This window comes from Aotus nancymaae, unplaced genomic scaffold, assembly GCF_030222135.1.
Source record: "Aotus nancymaae isolate 86718 unplaced genomic scaffold, 86718_ANA_hifiasm-v0.15.2.pri h1tg000033l, whole genome shotgun sequence".
In the NCBI taxonomy this organism is placed as follows: domain Eukaryota; kingdom Metazoa; phylum Chordata; class Mammalia; order Primates; family Aotidae; genus Aotus; species Aotus nancymaae.
In genome coordinates, this window is record NW_026988447.1 from 62303506 (window position 1) to 62327522 (window position 24017).

At 41.2% G+C, this 24017-nt stretch overlaps 1 protein-coding gene across 2 annotated transcripts in view; it reads left to right on the forward strand.

The window, feature by feature from the left end:
- The first annotated feature begins 333 nt into the window (after positions 1-333).
- MANBA (mannosidase beta) overlaps positions 334-24017 on the forward strand; it is a 117143-nt gene continuing 93459 nt past the window's right edge. The window contains exons 1-4 of one of the 2 annotated variants that reach the window (XM_064384053.1): positions 334-525; positions 17905-17999; positions 20680-20785; positions 21607-21777. In XM_064384053.1, the coding sequence (XP_064240123.1) occupies positions 349-525; positions 17905-17999; positions 20680-20785; positions 21607-21777 (549 nt within the window). In that variant the 5' untranslated portion in view covers positions 334-348. Of the gene's footprint in view, positions 526-7783; positions 7879-17904; positions 18000-20679; positions 20786-21606; positions 21778-24017 lie in introns of those variants that run through there. The other variant, XM_064384054.1, reaches the window with a different exon arrangement.

Sequence of the window (24017 nt, forward strand, 5' to 3'; positions counted from 1 at the left end):
AATTACCGTGCAAGGCTCTCCCCTCCAGCTGTACGTCCTGAGGCGGCGGGAAAAAACGCTGAGGGAGGGCTCAGACCGCAAGGCCCGCAGCCTGTAGCTACTCTCGGGGGCTGTAGCTCCCGCACCCGCGACGCCCAGCTTCCCGCGGGAGCAGGCGCAGTCGCCCCGTTCCCGTCCCACCCGCGGCGGTGCCGGGAGAACGAACGCTCAGCTGACCCAGGGGCGGGGCGGGGCGCGGGCGGGAACCTAAAGCCTCGGCTCCTTTCCAGTGGGTGAATGGCTTCCCCGCCGGTCCCTTGCAGCGTTGCCTTCCGATCCCTGCAGATCTCTGGGGCGCCGGTCCCCAGGATGCGCCTCCACCTGCTCCTGCTGCTCGCGCTGTGCGGTGCAGGCCCCACCGCCGCGGCGCTCAGCTTCAGCTTGCGGGGAACCTGGAGCGTCCGCAATGGTAACGGCTCGCTCCAGCTGCCCGGGGCGGTCCCCGGCTGCGTGCACAGCGCCTTGTTCCAGCGGGGCCTGATCCAGGTACGGCGTGCGGCCGACCCGCGGCGAGCCTGCGCCCGCCTGGCTTTGGTGCCGAGAGGGGCCCAGGAACCGCCTGGCAGCCCCCAGCTCTGGGCCGCTCGGGTCGGTTTGGCAGTAACTTCCCCTTTGCGTCTTGTGATCTGCGCGCGGGAAATGCCCGGGCTCTGGGGTACGGGCTGGACGGAGACTGAGCGACCGACCCGTGTTGGGGCATTAGTAACTCTGGGAAGCGGAAGTTTAGATAGAGGAACGGTGTTGCTACTGGCAGTTTACTCACTGCGGTGGTTCTCGACTGAGCGTGGATACAAAGGGCATGTTGTCACTGACAAGCGTAAGGTGGGGATTTACCGTCTCTACTACCTGCAGGCTGCAGGGGACAACGGCGTTTTGCTAAGTAAGGGTTACTCTACAGAGTAACATCTCGGTTTTTTTATTTTCGCTTTTAAGCGTCAGGGAGTCAGATTTGGGACTGATACAGCATAGACGTTGTGGAGAATGATCTAAAAGAGTAAAGTTGGGTTTGTCAGTGCTAGTGTGGCTAATAATGGGTAAAGAATCACTTGATGAAGAAAGCTGCTGTTTCCTCTCAGGGTGTGTGTGTGTGTTTCCTCTCAGGGCTTGTGTGTGTGTGTATATCCCAAAAGAGTCTCCAATTTACAGATTAGTTGCGGGGAACATTTCCTGTTTGGCTGCCTGTGCGCATTGGTTTGCAAACTGAACTGACTTCCATCCTCCAACTGCTTTTGCTGTTTCCTCTTGCACAGCGTTCCCACGTGTTGTCTTTGCTTGGGGCAAGATGTACTTGTAATCGATCTACTTGTGGGATGCATACATTGTCCAGTCCTCATAATAACTGTATATAGTAAGTGTCCATATCTGAATTTAATGGATAATGTGGAATTATGGAACACAGAGAAATTAGGAAGGTAACCCAGGTGGTCTCAACTCCATAGACTGGTCTCTATTATGTGGTATGCTTACTTTGGTTTTTTGAAAAATCACTCGTTTTTGAAGCACTGTGGTTGACTTTCAGGAGCACCATTCTAAGTTTGTTTCCATGACAAGGTGGTCACCTAGGGTTATGCAAAATTTCTGATCTGGTACATAGTAGTTTTTTTTTTTTTTCCTGTTATGTGTATCAGAAAGGAGGTGATTGTTGTAAATGACACTGAACATTGTCGAATATATTTTTAGAGTAAATCATTCCCAAACTTAAGTACTGTATTTTTAGTTGACAAACTACTTGTGATATAGAACACAGTTGACCACAGTATACCCTGAGTCTTTATTTATATCTGCTTTGAGAATGCCTGTGTTTATTTTTTAGGGTTCCTCCTTGCCTCATTTTACTGAAATAATTAAGTCAATGGGTGCTGCTATGTCAGCTCAAGCTGGTTATTCCAGTGCTTTGGGAGGCCAAAGTGGGAGGATTCCTTGAGGCCAGGAGTTCAAAACCAGTGTGGCCAACATAGAAAAAGTCTATGAGGCTGAGGTGGGAGGATTTCTTGAGGCCAAGAATTCAAGACCAATATGGCCAACATAGAGAGATTCTATCTCTACAAAAAGAAAAGAAAAAAAAAAAATTAAGCCAATGGAAATAATGAGTGGTGTCAGCAAGTCAGATTTTGTGCCATATTACAGAGCTAAGAAATAATGTTTGGTTATTAACAGATAATGAAAATGAAGATGCTCATAGTATGAAATAACTTCCTCATAGGAATAATTTAAAGAGATTTCTTCTTTTTTTTAAAGGAAAAGGAAGAAAGAGAAAGAAAAAAAGGAAAAAAAAAAGAATGAAGAGGAGGAAGAAAAAGGAAGAGAAAGAGGGAGAGAGAACGGGAGTATTGCTTTATTGCCCAGGCTAGAATGCAGTCTAAAAATGGGAATTGAAAACCTCTTTTATGCCAATAATTGTGCTTAACAATGGAGACAGGAAGGAATAAGGGAAGAAAATAACAAACAAGCAGCCAAGCAGTATTTCATTTAAACCTATGAAATGCTATGCAATTATTGAGGAGTGATTTACTTCCAATTATGTAGTCACTTTTGGAATAGGTGTGATGTGGTACTGATAAGAATGTATGTTTTGTGTATTTGAAGTGGAGAATTCCATAAATGTTTATTAAGTTTACTTGTTCTGGGTCTGAGTTCAAGTTCTGGATGTCCTTGTTAATTTTCTATCTCATTGATCTGTCTAATATTGACAATGTGATGTTACAGTCTCCCACTATTATTGTGTGGGAGTCTAAGTCTCTTTATAAGTCATTAAGAACTTGTCTTATGTATCTGGGTGCTCCTGTATTGGGTGTGTGTATTTATAGGATCGTTAGCTCTTCTTGTTGCATTGATCCTTTTACCATTATGTAATGTCCTTCTTTGCCTCTTTTGATCTTTGTTGCTTTAAGGTCTATTTTATCAGAGGTGAGAACTGCAACTCCTGCTTTTTATTTATTTATTTATGTTTGCTCTCCGTTTGGTTGGTAAATCTTCCTCTGTCCCTTTGAGTCTTTGTGTATCGTTGCATGTGAGATGGGTCTGGAAACAGCGTACCGATGGGTTTTGGCTTTTTATCCAGTTAATAATATATATGAGTTTAATACTGCCATTTCATGCTAGCTGGATATATTTTTGGAAAGGCTGATACTGGTTGTTCGTTTATATGTGTAGTGCTTCTTTCAGAAGCTTCTGCAAAGCAGGCCTGGTGATGGTAAATCTCTAAGTACTTGCTTGTTTGCAAAAGATTTTATTTTTCCTTTGCTTTTGAAGCTCAGTTCGGCTGGATATGAAATTCTGGGTTGAAAGTTCTTTTCTTTAAGGATGTTGAATATTGGCCCCCACTCTTTTCTGGCTTGTAGGGTTTCTGCTGAGAGATCTGCTGTAAGTCTGATAGGCTTTGTGGGTAACCTGACCTTTCTCTCTGGCTGCTCTTAGTATTTTCTCCTTCATTTCAACCCTAGTGAATCTGACGATTATGTGCCTTGGGGTTGGTCTTCTTGAGGAATATCTTTGTGGTGTTCTCTGTATTACCTGGAGTTGAATATTGTCCTGTCTTACTAGGTTGGGAAAATTTTCCTGAATAATTTCCTGAAGAGTATTTTCCAACTTGGATTCATTCTCTTCGTCACATTCAAGTACACCTATCAAACGTAAATTAGGTCTTTTCACATAGTCCCGTATTTCTTGGAGACTTTGCTCATTCTTTTTTATCCTTTTTTCTCTAATCTTGACTTCTCGTTTTATTTTGTTAAGTTGGTCTTCGAACTCTGATATCCTTTTTTCTGCTTGATCAATTCGACTGTTAAAACTTGTGCATACTTTGCAAAGTTCTCGTGTTGTGTTTTTCAGCTCCATTAATTCACTTATATTCCTCTCCAAATTGTCTATTCTCGTTAGCATTTCGTCAAACCTTTTTTCGAAGTTCTTAGTTTCTTTGCATTGGGTTAGAACAAGTTCTTTTAATTCACAGAGGTTTCTTATCATCCATCTTCTGAAGTCCACTTCTGTTAATGGATCGCACTTGTTCTCCATCAGGGCTTGTTCCGTTGCTGATGAGGAACTGTGATCACCTGTAGAGGGAGAGGCATTCTGATTTTGGGTATTCTCAGCCTTTTTATGTTGGTTTCTTCCCATCATTGTAAATTTATCCACCTGTCGTCTTTGTGATTTCCGACTTTCAAATTAGGTTTCTGAGTGGACGTCGAACTTGTTGATTCCCAGCGCCGAAATCTGAGCAATCCACTGCGCCGGCCAAAACAGCGGTGTTAAGATTGATGGTGCTTTTCTGCCTGGGAATCGGCCAGAAGGGGACCCAGTCCCGCTCACTCTGCACCAAGAACTGCTGTGCTGAGTTGCCAGCAATACCGTTGCACCGGCCACAAGAGTCGCGTTAGCGACCCGTGGGACTCCTCCGCTGGGAATCTCCTGGTCCGTGAGCAACAAAAATTCATCTGAAAGTGTGGCGTCCTCTCGTTCTCTGCACTTTCACTGGGAGCTACTATCCCGAGCTGCTAGTGGTCAGTCAGGTGATATGGGTCTCAAGTGGTAGTGGGATGAGAAATGGGAAGGCTTTTGGGGCTTAGGAAACACAAGGCCTATTGAAAATAATCATCAGGGCTGAGGACAGTGGCTCATGCCTGTAATCCCAGCACTTTGGAGGCAGAGGTAGGTGGAGTTTAAGACCAGCCTGGGCAACCTGGTGAGACACTATCTCTACAAAAAATTAGAAAACTAACTGGGCGTGGTGGCATGCACCTGTGGTCCCAGCTACTTCGGAGGCTGAGGTGGGAGGATCACTTGAACCCAGGAGGTTGAAGCTGCAGTGATCCGTGCTCCAACCTGGGCAACAGAGTGACACCCTGTCTCAAAAAAAAAAAAAAGTAAAGAAGAAAAGAAAATAATCATCAGCATCAGTATCAGTATTGCTATTCAGTAATGTGAGACTGTTATCCCACATGCTTTATTATAACATCCCTTTTTAGTGTTGACTTCAGGAAATATTCTACAGTTTAGAGTAGACACTGGACCAAATATTGTGTTTGTATAAGAACTTGAAACATATCTTGGTGAAATCATTCATTTATTTATTTATTCACCCAGTTAATTATCCCATATTTATTTCATACCTCATATCTTGGTGAAATCATTCACTTATTTATTTATTCACCTAGTTAATTATCTCATAATTATTTTATACCTCATATCTTGAAATCATTCATTTATTTATTCACCTAGTTAATTATCTCATATTTATTTCATACCTCGGATGTGGCAGGCACTATTCTAAGTACTTGAAATTGAGTGGTAAAGAAAACAAAGTCCTTTCCCTAATGGACATTCTAGTGGAGGAGATAGACATACCAAACTAATAAATAATGTAATGGCAGCTGGTGCCTTGGAGAAAAATTGAGCAGGTTAGAGGAAGAGACAGTGAAGGCTGGTTGGAAAGCATTGCTATTTTTTTTTTTTTTTTTGAGATGGAGTTTTGCTCTTATTGCCCAGGCTGGAGTGCAATGGCACAATCTTGGCTCACCATAACCTCCACATCCTGGGTTCAAGCGATTCTCCTGCCTCAGCCTCCAGAGTAGCTGGGATTACAGACATGTGCTACTATGCCTGGCTAATTTTTGTATTTTTAGTAGAGACGGGGTTTCTCCATATTGGTCGGGCTGGTCTTGAACTCCAGACCTCCAGTGATCTGCCAGCCTTCACCTCCCAAAGTGCTGGGATTAGAGGCATGGGCCACTGCACCTGGCCAGCATTGCTATTTTTTAAAAAGTGGCTGAAGATAGGTATTTTGATAAGGTGACTTTTAAACAGAGAGACCTGTTTGAAAAGGTAGCTTTTAAGGAGAAGTGCATTTCCAGCAAAGAGGAAAAAAGACAGGAGTGGGGAGGAGAGAGGCCCTGAGGCAGGAATGAGCTTGACAAGTTTCAGGAATAGTCAGCAGGCCAATGTGGCTGGAGTCCTGTGAACCAGAGGGAAGGAGAGGAGTTCAAAGTCTAGGGCAGGTCATGAAGGACTGTGAACCTTAGGAAACACTTTGGCTTTTTATTCTACATGTGATGGGAAGTTATTGGGGGCTTTGAGCTTAGAGTAGCATAATCAGATTTGCCTTTTTAAAGGTCATTCTGTTGTGTGAAGGCTACAGTGCAGGAGAGTGGAAGCCTGGACACCAGCCAGGGGACTATTGCTGGTCTATGGGCAAGAGACGGCTTCTGGCTTGGACCAGCGTGGTGGCAGTGAAATGCTGAGAATGGTTGTGAGAACACATTTTAAATGTAGAAACAACAGGATTTCTTCAGCTGGATTTGTTGATGGATTCGGAGAGAGAAGAGGGAGGTGTAGGAAAATACCAGGATTTTTTATCTGAGCCGGTTAAATGAAATTTGTATTTAGTTAAGGGATTCTGTGGCTAGTTTTGGCTATTTCATAGATGACTGTCTGGATTTTCTGTACAGAATCTAAACCTTTGGTGTCTTAGAGAGACGTTTGGGTTCTCTATGAAAAGTTATTCCTTCAGCCTGCTTTTATTGTTTTTTGAGACGGAGTTTTGCTCTTGTCACCCAGGCTAGAGTGCAATGGCATGATCTTGGCTCACTGAAACCTCTCCCTCTCAGGTTCAAGCGATTCTCCTGCCTCAGCCTCCCAAGTAGCTGAGATTACAGGCATGCACCACCACTCCTGGCTAATTTTGTATTTTTAGTAGGGACTGGGTTTTGCCGTGGTGGTCAGGCTGGTCTTGAACTCCCGATCTCAGGTGATCTGCCTGCCTTGGCCTCCCAAAGTGCTGGGATTACAGGTGTGAGCCACCATGCCCAGCCCTCAGCCTGCTATTATGCCACACAGTATAATAGGCATTAGGAATGAAACAAGAAATTGAGGCCGGGCGAAATTTCTACTATAAGATTACATCACAGTAGTTATACATGTGATTAACAAGCTAGTCACAGATATTCTTTTTTTATGTTATAAACACAAACTATTGTATTATAAATACAAAATAAACAAAAGATAGTTATATGTTAGCTATTATGAAGGGTGAAAACATTATATAAACTTCAAAAAGCTGCTTTCTGCATCTGCGTCAATGTAATTTCATGATTTTCTACCTATTTTATTTGTAGAAATAATCTCTATGTTCAAATTATCATTCACTTTCATGCCCCCACATGGAAAGTGGTAGGTGAATATCTGTAGGAATACAATTTTTTGCCTGCTTGCCCACTCAGAAGTAGCCCTGTGTCTCTATCCAGTCTACACTCAGAACTTTGTCTTCACGAGCAGCCAGATCATACAACTTCTCGTGTCCCACAACTTGATAATGTTATCTAGAGATCCTGAAATCAGTTGCTGTTCATGGGTAGGAGACCATTTTACTAATGTCAGCCAACTGTATGTGAAGTTAGGGACAGTGACATCAAAGGATGGTCTTGATGGGACCAAAGGATGGTCCCACAGTCTGGTATGCCTATCTGGGCTTCCAGATGCTAAGTGTTTACAAAGTTGGAGAATGGGAAATGCAATTAAGCAGTTTATTTCCTGTAGAAGTTTGACTTAAGACTGCCAGACTCAGCATCCCACCCTGTAATTTTATGGTCCCAAGATGCACTGCAGATATCTTCAGCATCTGACCACAGAACTGAGGAAACTGCTTCTGTGTGACCAGAGTCACTACGGGAGTCCCAACTGTTCTGTTTTCTCTGTCGATTTATGGATTCCTCCATTTCATCTTTTCTTCTATAGGGACTCTAGACCAGATCTTTAGCATCTTATCCCAGGAGCCACTACAAAATTTAGTTCCTGAGCTATCAACAGCTATAGAATCTACGCTTCCACTATGACCTCTGCAGCATGGTAAGGCTTTCACTTTATTTCTCTCTATTCCGCTTCCATGACAGAATAGTCTGATCCATAGAGGCACTCAAAAATAAGCAAGATGAACTGTCTTTTTTTCACCCAGGCTACATTTTTTATAACATCCGTATGTTCCACAATTGTTATTATTGACTTTCTTTCCAAGGACCAGATCTGAGTGATCGTATCATAAGAACCAGTCAAGATCCATTCCTCTGCTCCTTTAACTGAAAAGATCCACTCATCATGGAACATGCATTGCTCTGGCTAGGGTGAAGGGTATTTCTCCACATATTCTATTTCCACAACTACTTCTGATAACATGTTCTCCAGTTCCATGTGTTTGACCAAGGACATTCGTAGAAACTGGCCCTTAATAAGGAAATCAAACTCCATATGTTTGTGGAACTCATTTTTGTTCTTTAGCAATTTGTTGATGATGTTACTAAGGTCAGCAAATTCAGAGGTGGCAGGAATTGAGAAGGAAACATCATCTATGGCATATTTCTTGTTATCAGTGTAGAAATGTGTTTGGAGCTGAGCCATAGCAAGGAGCACGCACAAGACTTTTGGGTTAGTAGACAGAGAATGGGAGCTCCTGTCTCTTAGGGGTACAAAGAGGCCACTCAAAATTAGGCTGCACAGGTAGGCGAGACGCTGCCCTCAAAGCCTGCACTCTGCTTTTTCTCCTTGGGTCTCCTCCACCCTCAATCATTCTTTCTAAGGAGCCATGAGTCTGTCTAAGGAGTCTCCAGTCTGCAGGTTATCACTCATAAGTACATTCTAATAATAGATATGCATCAGTGTACATTATACTTTTGCATTCTTTAAGTAGCAAAGAAGCAGTTTTTATGTGATTTTTTTTTAACTTTTGGTGAATTTCCAACAAATATGAAAATAGAGATACTAGCAAAATGAAATTTTATGTATCCATCACCTGGCTTCAACATGATCAATTCATGGCTAATTTTGTTTCTTCCCTATACACTATGCCATCCCTTATTATTTTGTTTTATTATCTTTTTTTTTTTTTTGAGATAGGGTATTACTCTGTCACCCAGGCTGAACTGCACTGGCATGGTCATGGCTCACTGCAGGCTTAACTTCCCGGGCTCAAGTGATCCTCCCACCTCAGCCTCCCAGGTAGCTAGAACTACAGGTACACACCACCATGCCTAGCTAATTTGTTTCTTTTTCATAGAGACAGAGTCTCCCTATGTTGCACAGTCTGGTCTCAAACTCATGGGTTCAAGTGATTCTCCCACCTTGGCCTCCCAAAGTATAGGGATTACAGGCGTGAGCCACTGCTCCTGGCTCCCTAATTATTATAATAAAAGCATAAGTATTTTCTCAGTAAACTAAGCCTAGGATCTTGGTTCTAATTTTTTTTTTCTCATGTCTGTTGTTAGGTACTGGATCTTTTAAGTCCAATCTAGTGTCTTATAACCATTCTTGCCTTATCATTTCTACTGCTATCAACCTAGCTCATTGTTTTCTTTTTTTAAAAAAGAAGTCAATTAATTTTAATGACATTTAGAAACAGGTAAAGTATATAAATGGTAAACTTTTTTTTTTGAGACAGAGTCTCACTCTGTCACCTAGGCTGGCACTGTCTCAGCTCACTAAAACCTCCATCTCCTGGGTTCAAGCGATTCTCCTGCCTCAGCCTCCCAAGTAGCTGAGATTACAGGTGCCCACCACCACACATGGCTAGTTTTTGTAGTTTTAGTAGAGATGGGGTTTCACCATGTTGGCCAGGCTGGTCTTGAACTCCTGACCTCATGATCTACCCACCTCGGCCTCCCAAAGTCCTGGTATTACAGGCGTGAGCCACCTCACCTGGCCAAGAGTAAACAGTTTTAAAGGTAGGCTATGTTATGAGAAGCAAGTCTCCTTCCATCCCTGTCTTCTAGGTCTCCAATTCCCTTCTACTCAAACAACCACGATTAACTAGTTTCTTTTGTATTCTTCCATAGATGTTATAAACATATGCAGATAGATATCATATGTAGATTTATGTATTTTCCCCCACAGATGATTGCATTCTATATATATAGTTTTATATTGATTTTTTTCTTTAACTTAATATATCTTAGATATCATTTCAGATTGGTACATGTAATAGAAATGATAGCTATCATTTATTGAGTACACGCTAGGTACCAAGAAGTGTTCTAAGCACTTTTCATAATTATCTTGTGCACTCCTTGTGCTGATCCTGTGAGGCATGTAGGTATGATTACTATCTCCATTCTAGAACTGAGAGAACAGATGTACAGAGATGTTTCATGAGCTTCACAAGGACTCAGAGGCATTAAGATTAAGCTGGGGCTCAAACCCATGCAGAAAAGATTTCACCAACTGCCTCTTCCACCTGTCAGCTCCAGTCACCTCCTGGCGTCACCTCCTGGCAGTGGAACCATGTAGTTGCCCAGCCTCACTCTCTGAACATGTGTGATGTCCTCCTCTGACCCCTCCTATCAGCTAAGAATCTGTCTCCAGGCATTTATTCTAACCTTTCATGAGTTCCAGTCTTGGGAACCCCACCACTACACTGTTGTCAGGTGTCACTTGTCTCTGTGTCTCCTAGAAAACCTTGCATAATGCCTGGCACTTGTAGTGGGCCAAGGAAATGGTTGGTCTTGTTGTCCCTTTTAAATTATAGTCTCTTTGGTCAGAAAATAAAGATTCTTCTTAAATTGCAACTCTTTTTCACTTAGAGCTGTGTTAGATGAGAAGCAATATTTACTAACTTAAGGATTTTAGAAAAAGATAATATTAAGGCTGACAAAAACATGTTGCCAGACTCGTCGGCTGGGGATATCTTGTACCTGTGTACCCTTTGAAGTAAGAATCATAGCTGAAGATCCTGTTTGACAGTGGAAAAACCGAAGTTTGGAGAATATAGCATCTTCTGAATGAAACACTGGCATGGTTAATACTGAGTGTAACTTGATTGGCTTGAAGGATGCAAAGTATCGATCCTGGGTGTGTCTGTGAGGGTGTTGCCAAAGGAGATTAACATTTGTGTCACTGAGCTGGGAAAGGAAGACCCACACTCAATCTGGGTGGGCACGACCTAATCAGCTGCCAGCAGAGCCAGAATAAAAAGCAGGCAGAAGAATGTGAAAAGACTAGAGTGGCTTAGCCCCCCAGCCTATATCTTTCTCCTGTGCTGGATGCTTCCTGCCCTCAAAAATCAGACTCCAAGTTCTTCAGCTTTGGGAATCTAACTGGCTTCCTTGCTTCTCAGCTTGCAGATGGCCTATTGTGGGACTTTGTGATCATGTGAGTTAATACTCCTTAGTAATCTCCCCTGAGAAGACTCAGCAGAAGAGGATTTTAATAATCAAGTGAATAGGATGACCCCTTATGTGGACACCACTCAGCCTCTTTCCCCAGCCATTCCTGTCATTGCCCAATGGGCCCATGAACAGAGTGGCCATGGTGACAGGGATGCGGGTTACACATGGACTTCCACTCACCAAGGCTGACCTGGATATGGCCACTGCTGAGTGCCCAATTTGCTAGAGCAGAGACCGACACTGAGCCCTTGCTATGGCACCATTCCTCGGGGTGATCAGCCAGCTACCTGGGGGCAGGTTAATTATATTGAACCTCTTCCATCATGGAAACAGCAGAGGCCAGAGGTTTGTTCTCACTGGAATGGACACTTACTCTGGACATGGGTTTGCCTATCCTTCACTCAATGCTTCCGCCAAGACTACCATCCCTGGACTCACAAAATGCCTTATCCACCGTCAAGGTATTCCACACAGCATTGCCTCTGACCAGGGCACTCACTTTACATGAAAGAAGTGCAGCAGTGGGCTCATGCTTATAGAATTCACTGATCTTACCATGTTCCCCATCATCCTGAAGCAGCTGGATTGATAGAACGGTGGAATGGCCTTTTGTAGTCACAATTACAATGCCAACTAGGTGACAGTACTTTTCAGGGCTGGGGCAAAGTTCTCCAGAAGGCCATGTATGCTCTGAATCAGCGTCCAATATAGGATACTGTTTCTCCCATAGCCAGGATTCACAGGTCCAGGAATCAAGGGGTGGAGGTGGAAGTGGCACCACTCACCATCACCCCTAGTGATCCACCAGCAAAGTTTCTGCTTCCTGTTCCCACAACATTCTGGTCTGCTGGTTTAGAAGTCTTAGTTCCAGAGGGAGGAATGCTGCTACCAGAAGACACAACAACGATCCCAATAAACTGGAAGTTAAGATTGCCACCTGGACACGTTGGGCTCCTCCTACATTTAAGTCAACATAATTATGTTAGGCATAATTATGACATTATTGTCTTTATTTGGAGATTATATATGATCTCAGAAGATGTGTATGAATTGAAGTTGACAAGGGGTAGATTTGTGATGGTTAATACTGAGTGTCAACTTGATTAAGAAGGGAGTTACAGTGTTGGCTGGGGTAACTGACTCAGACGATCAAGATGAAATCAATCTACTACTCCACATGGAGATGAGGAAGAGTATGCGTGGAATATAGGAGATCCCTTGGGGTGTCTCTTAGTATTACCATGTCCTGTGATTAAGGTCAACGGGAAACTGCAACAGCCCAGTCTAGACAGGACTACACATGGCCCAGACCCTTCAGGAATGAAGCTTTAGGTCACTCCACCAGGAAAAAAACTATGACCGGCTGAGGTGGTTGCTGCAGGCAAAAGGAAGACAGAATGGGTAGTAGAAGAAGGTAGTCATCAGTACTGTCTATGACCATGTGACCAGTTGCAGAAATGAGGACTGTGTCATGAGTATTTCCTCCTTCTTTTGTTAAAAACAGGCATGTGCATGTATACACTTGTACTGAGAAAATATCTTCATTTTATTTCCTTTTTTAAATCATGCAACATAAAATTTATTGACTTCTTATCAGCATTTAAGCGTTGTTAAACTTTATGTTAAGCATTTGGATTGGGTAATGGTGGGTTTTCAGTTGTACAAAGGATAGTTGTATTATGTTAGGCATAATTATGACATTGTCTTTATTTGGAGATTATATATGATCTCAGAAGATGTGTATGGATTGAAGTTGACAAGGGGTGGATTTTTGATGGTTAACACTGAGTGTCAACTTGATTGGATTGAAGGATGCAAAGTATTGATCCTGGGTGTGTCTGTGGAGGGTGTTGCCAAGGGAGATTAACATTTGAGTCAGTGGGCTGGGAAAGGAAGACCCACCCTTAATCTGGGTGGGCACAATCTAATCAGCTCCTAGAATGGACAGAATAAAAAGCAGGCAGAAGAATGTGAAAAGACTAGACTGGCTTAGCCTCCCACCCTATATCTTTCTTCCATGCTGGATGCTTCACAGAGTTTGTGGTGGCGAGCCATTTGTTTCAAAGGGTCTTGAATTCCTTTAGCTTTCCTAGTATGTACCTGTGGCGGCTCTTGGAGAAAAAGTTCACAATGTGAGTCTCCACATGCTGTTCTGTTCATCCAAGTGGGAGCTGCACATCAGTCCTGTCTCCTATCTGCCATTTTATCTCAGTTTGTCAGATAATTATGTATCTTAATCCACATTTTGCTTGCTTTTTGATACACATTTCTTAGCATTTATTTATTTTGCCCAAGTGTCTAAGAAAACAATGACTGTAAACAAGATAGTAGAAAAAGCTTTCTCCATTTAACTCCATTCGAAGCAGTTGTATCTGGGGTAAAGTCTGGCATTGGTCTGAAGCTCAACCGGGGAGTGGAAAAGCTATACCGGGTTAAGTAGTCTCTGTATCTGTAATCAGGTATAATGATGGAGTCCAGAGGCTTACTGAGGTAATGAGACTGATGATATTTCATTTGCATGCTCTGATGACACATGGTTTGTTGATGTACAGTAAAAATGGTAAGTATGGTAAGTATCAATTATAAATAGCTGAGGCACACACATGGCGTGTTTATTTCATGGTTGCTGCTTTACGGGTAGCACTGACATTGTAACTGTGGATGGTGGTGTGACGTTAATGGTAGTACTAGGTAATGATTAAGTGTATGGAGCCTGGAGCCATCTCTCCTGGTTCTGAGTCAGTCCTCCACCACTGAGTAGCTATTTGAGTATGCGCCTTAGAGTCTTTGTTGGTAAATGGGCATGATAATAGCACCTACCCCAGAGGGTCACAGGCAATAACTTTTAACTATTATTATTGTTGTTCCAGTTATCAACTGGTATAAACGTCTAAGTATATGTAGCATGAGGCATTGTAGTATAGTCCAAAGAATGCAGACCTTGGTGTTAGACTAGGTTGGTTTCTTTCCTCAGTGTACATACTTCTGCTTAGTTGTGGGACCTCAGGAAAGCTACTTTACTTTTTGGAGCCTTAGTTTCATCCTCTATTAATGAGTATTTACTGTACATGTTTATTATGAAGATCAGAGTGTATGAGTGCCTAATTTACGGACTGATAAATAGTAAATGGTTGACAAATGATACTCTTATTTGTTTTAGGGTTCATTGGTTTGCCTAACAACTCAGCGACTGACATGGGTCCTTAGTCATGAGAGGTAACCCTGAGCTGCTGTTTGCTATAAATATGTTTCAGAATTTCAATATGATCAAATAGGGTTAGACCAACCTGGAACCAAATTAAGTTGGTTGATTAGCATTTGGAATAGTTATTTTAAATGTAATTTAAACCTCTATAACTTTTTTTTGATATTTTCTCTTAGAGAAAAATTTTTAGTAGACTATTTTTTCTAACAGCAGTTGTAGGTTCACAGCAAAGTTGAACAGAAAGTCCAGACAGTTCTCACACACCTCCTGCCTCCTTGCATGCATAGCCTCCCATTCTCAACACCCGCTAGCAGAGTGGTGCATTCGTTAGAATCAATGAACAGATATTGACACATCTTTAACACTCAAAGTCCACACTTTACATTACGGTTCATTCTTGGTTGTACATGCTGTGGGTTTGGACAATGTATAATGACTTGTATTCACCATTGTAATATTGTAAAGACTAATTTCACTGCCATAAACATTCTCTGTGCCCTGTTTATTCATCCCTCTCCTCTGCTTAACCCATGGTAACCGCTGATCCTTTCACTGTCCCCACAGTTTTGTGTTTTCCATGTCAAAAGTCAAAATTACAACAAATTTAGTTAAAGATCAAATTGGTTTTTATTTGTCAGCGCTCATTCTACAAAATACAATGAGAGCTCCCATGGGGCAGTGGAAGAATAGTGGGTTTTGTAAGGAACAAATAAACAGAACAGTAGGAAAAAAACTGATTGATTAACGTCAGATTACTTCAGGTTACTTTTCTAAAACGGGTAAAAGCAAAGACAACTGGCCAGTGTGGTGGTTTATGCCTGTAATCCCAGCATTTTGGGAGGCTAAGGTGGCAAGATTGCTAGAGCTAAGGATTTTGAGACCAGCCTTGGCAACATAGTAAGATCCTCATCTCTAAAAAAAAATTAGCCGGGCATGGTGGCATACACATGTAGCCCCAGCTCCGCAGGAGGCTGAGCTGGGAGGATTGCTTGAACCCAGCAGATTGAGGCTGCAGTGAACTGTGGTCATGTCACTGCTCTCTGGCCTGGGTGACAGAGCAGAGCTAGAACTGTCTCAGAAAAAACAAATGCAGAGAGGACTTTCTTACTCAGTTGAACTGGAATCTCAAGTTTTCAGGAAAAACTGGCCTGTTTGGGGATCTACCTGCTTAGTTGAAGTTTCAGTTTGATTAAGTGTGGTACTTAGCATGAGTGACTATTTTGGTTTGGTCTGGTCTGCTGGAGCCTACTACAGGAGCTCAGACAACAACAGCCTCCTATAATTTTTATTTAACATCCAGAATGTCATATAGTCGAAATCATACAGTATGTAACTTTTTCAGATTGGCTTCTTTAAAGCAAAATAAAATTTTTAACCTGTAAATTATGTTTGTGTTAAAAAAATATATCTGGGAAGATTGCCCTCTTGAACCAACTTGCAGCTTCCTTCAGGGAGCTGGGAGACAGGAAGGGGACTTGTGCCCTGCCAACCAGATCATCAGCTAGCCCTTGAGCTTAGAGTGTTGATGTGTTGTGACTGAATTGCTCTCACACCTTCGTTTTCAAGATATTTTTAACTGTATTGGACTAAGTCCACAGTGTGGAGTTATAAATAGGGCTTGTGGGATTGACATGGTCATGCTAGTAATTAGGTGCCTCTTCAAACCTGTGTCTGTAAATATGTGTTCCATGTTTGTTCGTTGGAGAGGCCAAGCCCTGTGTGGGAGAGGAGCAGAAAAGGAAGTGACTGGGTTTGGCACATGGCATTTAACAGAACAAAACCTTACCATTAACCAGACCTTAAGGGCCAGTTTGGTGATTATCTGTTGTTTTAATTCTCATCAGTCACTCTCTCCTGTAGTAGCCTATCAACATATTTCTTCCAGTTAGGATCAGTTTCTGGCAGACACCTATCTTGATCTTGATACATACCCGGTGATACTGTAGTGCCTCTTATAGATTTTCCCTGGGCAACTGCCTAACTGGCCACTGCCAGCCTCATGTGGTCATCTGGCTCTTACCTATGTGGAACTTAGACAGAGTAGGTTTTTCCTTCTTTACCTGAGGTTACGGTCCCTAAGGAAATAACCCTTGGCCCTGTCCCTGACCAAGGGAGGGAAGCCCCTCCTTGCCTCCATAGTTTCTTTTTATGTATTGTTCATGGATAAATGAACTGATTTGTTTGCCACTTTCTGTTCTGCCTCCTGTCTTGAGTCTTCCTCTGGGAGATAAAGACTGGAAAGAGGCCAGATGTGGTGGCTCACGCCTGTAATTCCAGCACTTTGAGAGGCCGAGGCGGGCAGATCACCTGAGGACAGGAGTTCGAGACCAGTCTGACCAACATGGTGAAACCCCGTGTCTACTAAAAACACAAAAAAATTAGCCAGGTGTAGTGGCACACGCCTGTAATCCCAGCTAATTGGGAGGCTGAGGCAGGATAATTGCTTGAACCTGGAGGGCGGAAGTTGCAGTGAGCTGAGATCACACCATTGCACTTCAGCCTGGGCAACAAGAGCAAAACTTCATCTCAAAAAAAAAAAAAAAATACTGGAAAAAGAGTGGAAAAGGGGGAGAAGAAAGACCTAAGGATTTATGAAAAGGCAGACTTGGGTGTAGACAGTCAGATGGAGCAACATCTATGCATATCTAGGAGGCCAGTCGCCTTGGGCAGGGGTTAGCAAACATGTTCAGTAAAGGGCTAGATACTAAGTATTTTAGGCTTTGAGGGCCATGTGGTCTCCATCAGGTCTGCTCAACTCTGCCACTATAGCACGAAAGCAGCCATATGTAAAACGTAAAGGAAAGGGCGTGGCTGTGCTCTAGTAAAACTGTATTCATGGGCACATGTCCATTCTTACTTAGCTTGCTAGCCACGCAGAAACAGGCAGTGAGCTGCATGTGGCCTGTGGGTGGCAGTTTGCTGACCTGAAGTAGGATAGTATAAGAAACCTGATGTTAGTAAGTTTTGTGTGTCTGTGCTGCCTGTGTATTCTCTGTAGAGATCCTTTTCATGCTCACTTAGCTAAGTGAAAAAGAACTAGAAATGCTAAATGAATCCATCAGTGGAAGGGAGCTGTGCTGACTTTGGGGCAGAAGAGAAGTATTCCCCCTGGAGGCCGGCTGGGACAGTGGCAGCAGAAAGCAGAGTGAGACCCACAGGGCAATGCGAGACTGCTGGCTGCACACCAGATTCAGTCTTTCATTCTCTGCCAATACTGTGGTGGTTTTCTGTCTGGTTTTAAAAGGGGAAACCAATCTTTATGTCCATCCATTTTCTTTAATAATGAATCTGCATTATTTATATCTCAGAGAATTATTTCATTTCAGGTAATTTGCTGGAATTTTCTCTTTCACATTTGTCAGTATTAATGTTCTGACCTCTTTGTATTACTAGGCTAAGAGTTCATTAATTTTTAGGTGGTAAATAGCTGTTGTTAATAATTTATTTTATGTCTGTTTTATTGATTTATTTGTGTATATTTAACTATCTACCATAATTTTTACCTTGTATCAACAGGATTCTTACTACAGATTTAATGACCTTAACTACAGATGGGTCTCTTTGGATAACTGGACCTATAGCAAAGAATTTAAAATCCCCTTTGAAATTAGGTATGTATGTTTGTGGATGAATGTTTATTATTATTTGAACTTTGCTGCTTTTTCTATCTAGGCAAAAATCTTGTGTTTTGTTTGTTTAGGTTACATATCTGAGAGTTAAGCAAGTTGAAAGCCTTGTACTATGAAAGTGAATATATGATTTATGTTTTGTTTTGTAATGAGGATGGTGCTACTAATCATCGTCATCAAATTGTGTCTATGGAGTCATTTTTCCAGTGGCTATAATGGAGTCTAGACCTAGTTAGTTCTCTTATATAGATTTCCTCTTTCCCACTCCTTCATAATCATTAGAGTACATATTTATTATATTGTCTAGTAGGATTAGCGATGTATCATTTGCTCTGTGTAGTGCTAACCAGTCATTGAGACCTTGACCTTGACCTATACTATGTGGCGAGGCCAGGAGGTGAAGCACAGGTATTGTTTTTAGCAATGTTCTGTTATTATAATCAAACATTTCCATATGAGGCAGAATGTTACCCAAAGGTACCACCACTACTGCTAAATGAAGAAAAATTCCTCTGTCCCTTTTATGTGATTTTTTTGAGAATTATTTACTGGTGTTTTAAAGGGGAAAAAAAGACCAGAATATTGTTCTCAATATCATGGAGTTACTGCTGTGCTCCAGGCTTTTTTTACAGATAATATTTAGAATATCTTTCATAATGGTTCTATTTCACCTTGAACTCAACATATCCAATTGACTTTCTCCCTTAAAACTAACTTTATATTTTAACAGCTTCATTGTTTCTCCTAATGTAACACCATTTTCCAATCTATGCTTAAGGTGCTTTTGGCTTATGACATCTTTTCTTCATCTTCCTGTCTTCAGTCTGTTCTGAGTCTTGTGAATTTTTGTCTAACATTTCTCTTGGTTTGATCCCTTCCATGTTATTTCCATCTTTCCATCTTTGCCTAGAAGATGAGTGCCAGGAAAGAGGCCAAAGCTGCCTAATCAAATTCCCGCTTTGTTCTTTTATTGTCCTATCTTTTCTCTTTAGAAATGTTAGATTAATCATCCCAGAATATTGCTTTTGCCAAGACAGGTGTTCACTCAAGAATAGCAAGTGTCTCTTTTACTTGGCAAATCAAGTATAAACTTCTCACTTGTTTGTGAAAATACAGCTGAATGATGTCTGTCCCTGTAACACTGCCTGCACACCTCTGGGATTTGTCCAGCTTTATTCTCCTTAGCTCCCCAGCCCAAATTACACATATGAATCAATTACCTGAAAGTAATTAATGATTCATGCTGTCAGCACTTCCTTGTTTTGGTTTTGTTCTTTGCAGGGTTAAGAGGTCCGTGCAAAGAGCAAAGGGTATAAGAGGTGGTGGAGTAGAAATGCCTCTACCCAGGCATTTCTACCTAGTTAAAAAAAACAAAACAAAACTTTATTGATATATAATTAACATACTGTATAATTCAGGCATTTAAAGTATATAATTCAATGGTTTGTGGTATATTTCCCGTTACAAAACCATCACCACAATCAATTTTATAACATTTCCTCACTCCCCAGCAAAAACTTATACCCAGTAGCAGTCATTTCGCATTTCCCATTCCTCCCTCCCCTGAACTCTTACCCTAGTCCTGGGCAACCACTAATTTACTTTCTGTCTCTCTGGATTTGCTTGTTCTGGATACCTCATATAAATGAAATCATGCCATATGTGGGCCTTTGTGACCACCTCTTTCACTTAGCGTAATAATATTTTCAAAGTTCATCCATGTTGTAGCATGTATCAGTACTTTATTCCTTTTTATTGTTGAATAATATTTTACTGTATAACACATTTTATTTATTCTTCTCTTCATTAAGTTCTTGTTTCCATCTCGAAATCTTTTCTTATGAGATAAACTCTGGTAGCACTTGTAGTTCTTCATCAGTATTGCCAGCCAGCCAACAAATGCCAATCAGATTGCAGACTCCTTAAATTCAGAGACTACTATAGTTTCCTGTAAGGCTTAGCAGAGTGCTGGGTGCATAATATGCACTTACAGATGATTGTTTGCTAACGTGTTCTCTTACATAGTGTCAGTAACTGTGGTTTCGGAGAACATTTCGTGTCTATTATTTAACTTGGTTCTTTTTTTTTTTGAGATGGAGTCTTGTGCATGCAGTGGCTCAATCTCCACTCACTGCAACCTCTGCCTCCTGGGTTCAAGCAGTTCTCCTGCCTTGGCCTCCTAATTAGCTTGGATTACAGTCGCCAGCCACCATGCCTGGCTAGTTTTTTTGTAATTTTAGTAGAGACAGGGTTTCACCATGTTGTCCAGGCTGGCCTCGAACTCCTGACTTCAGGTGATCTGCCCGCCTAGGCCTCCCAAAGTGCTAGTGTTACAGGCGTGAGCCACTGCGCCCAGCCTAACTGGTTCTTATGATAACTTTCTGAAGTTTTAACTAGCAAAAGTAAATATATTTGGAAATTATAAATTGTGCTCTTGGTTTTATGATGACTTATTGATACATTACAAAGATAAGCTGGATCACTCAAAGAATTTAAGTATGTTTTAAAGCAGTACTTCTGAAAATGTCACTGGAAACTGCCTTTTAAAAATATATTTTTTGTGTGTGAATATTTATTTCTTTAGGCCTTAAATAATAAAAAAGAGACTTATCTAAGTTAATGTTTTATACATCTTGTCTTAAAAATCTTTTCTTTTTTTTAGCAAATGGCAAAAAGTAAATTTGGTTCTAGAGGGAGTGGATACAGTTTCAAAAGTCCTGTTCAATAAAGTCACTATTGGGGAAACAGACAATATGTTCAATAGATATGTAAGTATATAATTATATCAGGTTAAAAAAAATTTATGTATGTTTATGTTAATTGCTTTTGTGAGTAGAGAAAAGTAAATGCATAATTGGCCATGTGACAAATACAAGCTCATTAAAGCACTGGATGAGTTAGCTTCATTTCTCAGTTGCCACATCTGTGGAATAATGGAAACCGTACAAACCCCATGAGGTTAGTGTGGGGATTTAATAAGCTAATTATATAAAATGTTGGCAAGTTCTTGGCACATAGGAAGTGTTCAAAATATGCCAATCCCTTCTCTAGTGATGCCGAGTTTTATTAGCAATGTTGACAAATGATTTTAAAATAAAATGCCATTTCCTTTCTGGAATGGTTACATTAAGAAGTTATATCCTGATCTTCCTTTTCTTTCAAAGGTAGACTTTTCAAAACAAAAATAACTCATGACTTAAAATGCATGCTGGTCATACCAGAGGGGCAGGTTGTCATGAAGTGTCTAGGAAACCCTTGGCGGTTCAAGACCACATGTAAATAGACAGAGTGGACATTCCAGAGCTCAAGCTATTTTTTGCTCTATCCATTTCTGTAGGACCATAATTCTGCCAGGAAAAATAGAAGAAGAAACCTAGAAACCTGCATTGAGTAGGAAAATATGCTTAGTTTTAACTAAAAGTGGGCAACTGAGTGATACTACAGTATTTCAGAGAAGTGTTTCCTTTTGCAAGGAGGCTAAACCTAGATTGGCATCATACTATTCAGCCACAAAATGCCATTATCTAAAATTTTACACACAAGACTACTTTCACATCATGGGTTTGTCTGTTTGCTCCCTTTAACTTAGAGCTTTGATATTACCAACGTGGTCAGGGACGTGAACTCCATTGAGCTGCGTTTCCGGTCAGCCGTGTTGTACGCGGCACAGCAGAGCAGAGCCCACACTCGCTACCGGGTACCCCCAGACTGCCCTCCACTTGTGCAGAAGGGCGAATGCCACGTCAACTTTGTTCGGAAGGTAATGGTCTCTCAAACAGGTGGGGTTTTATTTTTGAGGATAGGATGTGCTGGCACATGAAATGCTTATTTGAAGACTCTCGTAGTGTTTCAGAAGTTAGGAATCTCTTTCCTGATCCCTTAGGGGGATTTGAAAATTTGAAATAAGAACCAAAAGATTATTTGAAATTTTATGGAAAATCTTCATCTTTCTCTAAGTTTTCTTCCTGAAGCATGTTTCAGAACTTAGGTAAAAGAAAAAGAAAGGAAAAGAAAAATATGTGGCTGATAATGGAACTTTAAAAATTATTTTTAACATTTAGGTTTATCAAGATTTTCACCAGACTGTGAAAATGTATTAGTGATTCTTGTTTCTCAGAAGCCTTCTGCAAATATTGGTATATTTGATGATATGTTCTTGCACGTTACTGACGTGTTCTCATAAAATTAGCAAAAAGATAACAAAGTCCACAGAAGCGATTATTTTTCCTTGAGTCTGATTTCAGTCTAGGGGACTTGGATCTATTTTACTGCATGATTGAATTAGTATTCTATGTGACATTTGGTTTTTTAATGCTTATTTTATTTTATTTTTTATTAAAAAAATTTTAATTATATAAACTATGCATACAATTTACCATTTTAATAATTTTTAAGTATACAGTTTAGTAGTGCCACTACATTGTTGAGTGACCATAGAACTTTCTCATCTTCCAAAACTGAAATTCTATACCCATCAAACAGTAGCTCTCCAATTCCCTCTCCCCAGCCCCTGGCAACCACCATTCTACTCTGTTTTTTTTTGAAGACTGAGTCTCACTCTGTCACCCAGTCTGGAGTACAGTGGTGCGATCACAATTCACTGCTGCAGCCTCCGTCTCCTGGGCTCAAGCAATCCTCCCACCTCAGTCTCTTGAGTAGCTGGGACTACATACAAGTGCCACCATGCCCAGCTAATTTTTGTATTTTTTTATAGAGACAGGATTTTGCCGTGTTGCCCAGGTTGGTCTCTAATTCTTAGGCTCAACCAATCCGCCCACTTTGGCCTCACAAAGTGTCGGGATTACAGGCGTGAGCCACCATGTCTGGCCCATTCTACTCTTTTCTATGCATTTGATTCCTCTAGAAATCTCATATAAGTAGAATCATACAGTGTTTGTCTTTTTGTGACTGACTTATTTCACTTAGCATTATTTCCTCATGATTCATCCATGTTGTAGCACGTTTCGAATTTCTTTACTTTTTAAGGCCGAGTAACATTCCATTCTATGTACGTGTTACATTTTGATTATCCATTCATCCATTGATGGACATTTAGGTTGCTTCCATCTTTTGGCTATTGTGAATAATGCTGTAATGCTGTTAGGAACATGGATGTACAAATATCTCTATATGACCCTTCTTCCAGTTCTTTTGGATATATCCCCAGAAGTGGTATGGTTGGATCATATGGTAATTCTATTTTTAATTTTTTGAGGGATTGTTTATTTATTTATTTATTTACTTACTTATTTTTTGCGATGGAGTCTTGATCTGTTGCCCAGGCTGGAGTGCAGTGGCTAGATCCGCCATCTCCACCTCCCGTGTTCAAACAATTCTCCTGGCTCTGCCTCCTGAGTAGCTGGAATTCCAGGCATGCACCACCACACTCGGCTAATTTTTAAATTTTTAGTAGAGATGGGGTTTTGCCATGTTGGCCAGGCTGGTCTTGAACACCAGACCTCGGGTGATCCATCTGCCTCGGCCTCCCAAAGTGCTGGGATTGCAGGTGTGAGCCATGAAATTTAGTTTTATCAACAAATGTAATCATTGGCTCATTGTGAAGATAGTAAACGTATTTTCCCAGTACTTTTTAGGTAGAACTGTTACATTAGCTATTATGTTCTGATTAAGTTCAGTGACTCTTTTTCAGCTGGATAGATTTACTCTTAAATTATGTTTCCTCAATATAAATACTAGGGTTAAAATTATACCTCCTTCTGATTGATTCAACCTACCCAAACTTGTGTCAATGAACCATTTACCATTTGTTCAAATTACTGTGATTCAACAGGCTTAGAGTATTGCTTTGACAATTTTAAGTAGTCAAATATTCCATGGAATATTTGTGTACTTATATTTCTGGATAAGATTTCTCTTTTGATTCTTTTGCCTTTGGCTTCCAATGACGCAGTGGTTTGAATGCTAGAGATTGTGCTTTTTCTGTCTTGCCTTCCATTTTTAACGTTTATCAAAACTGAGACTATCCTGGATCCTAATGTG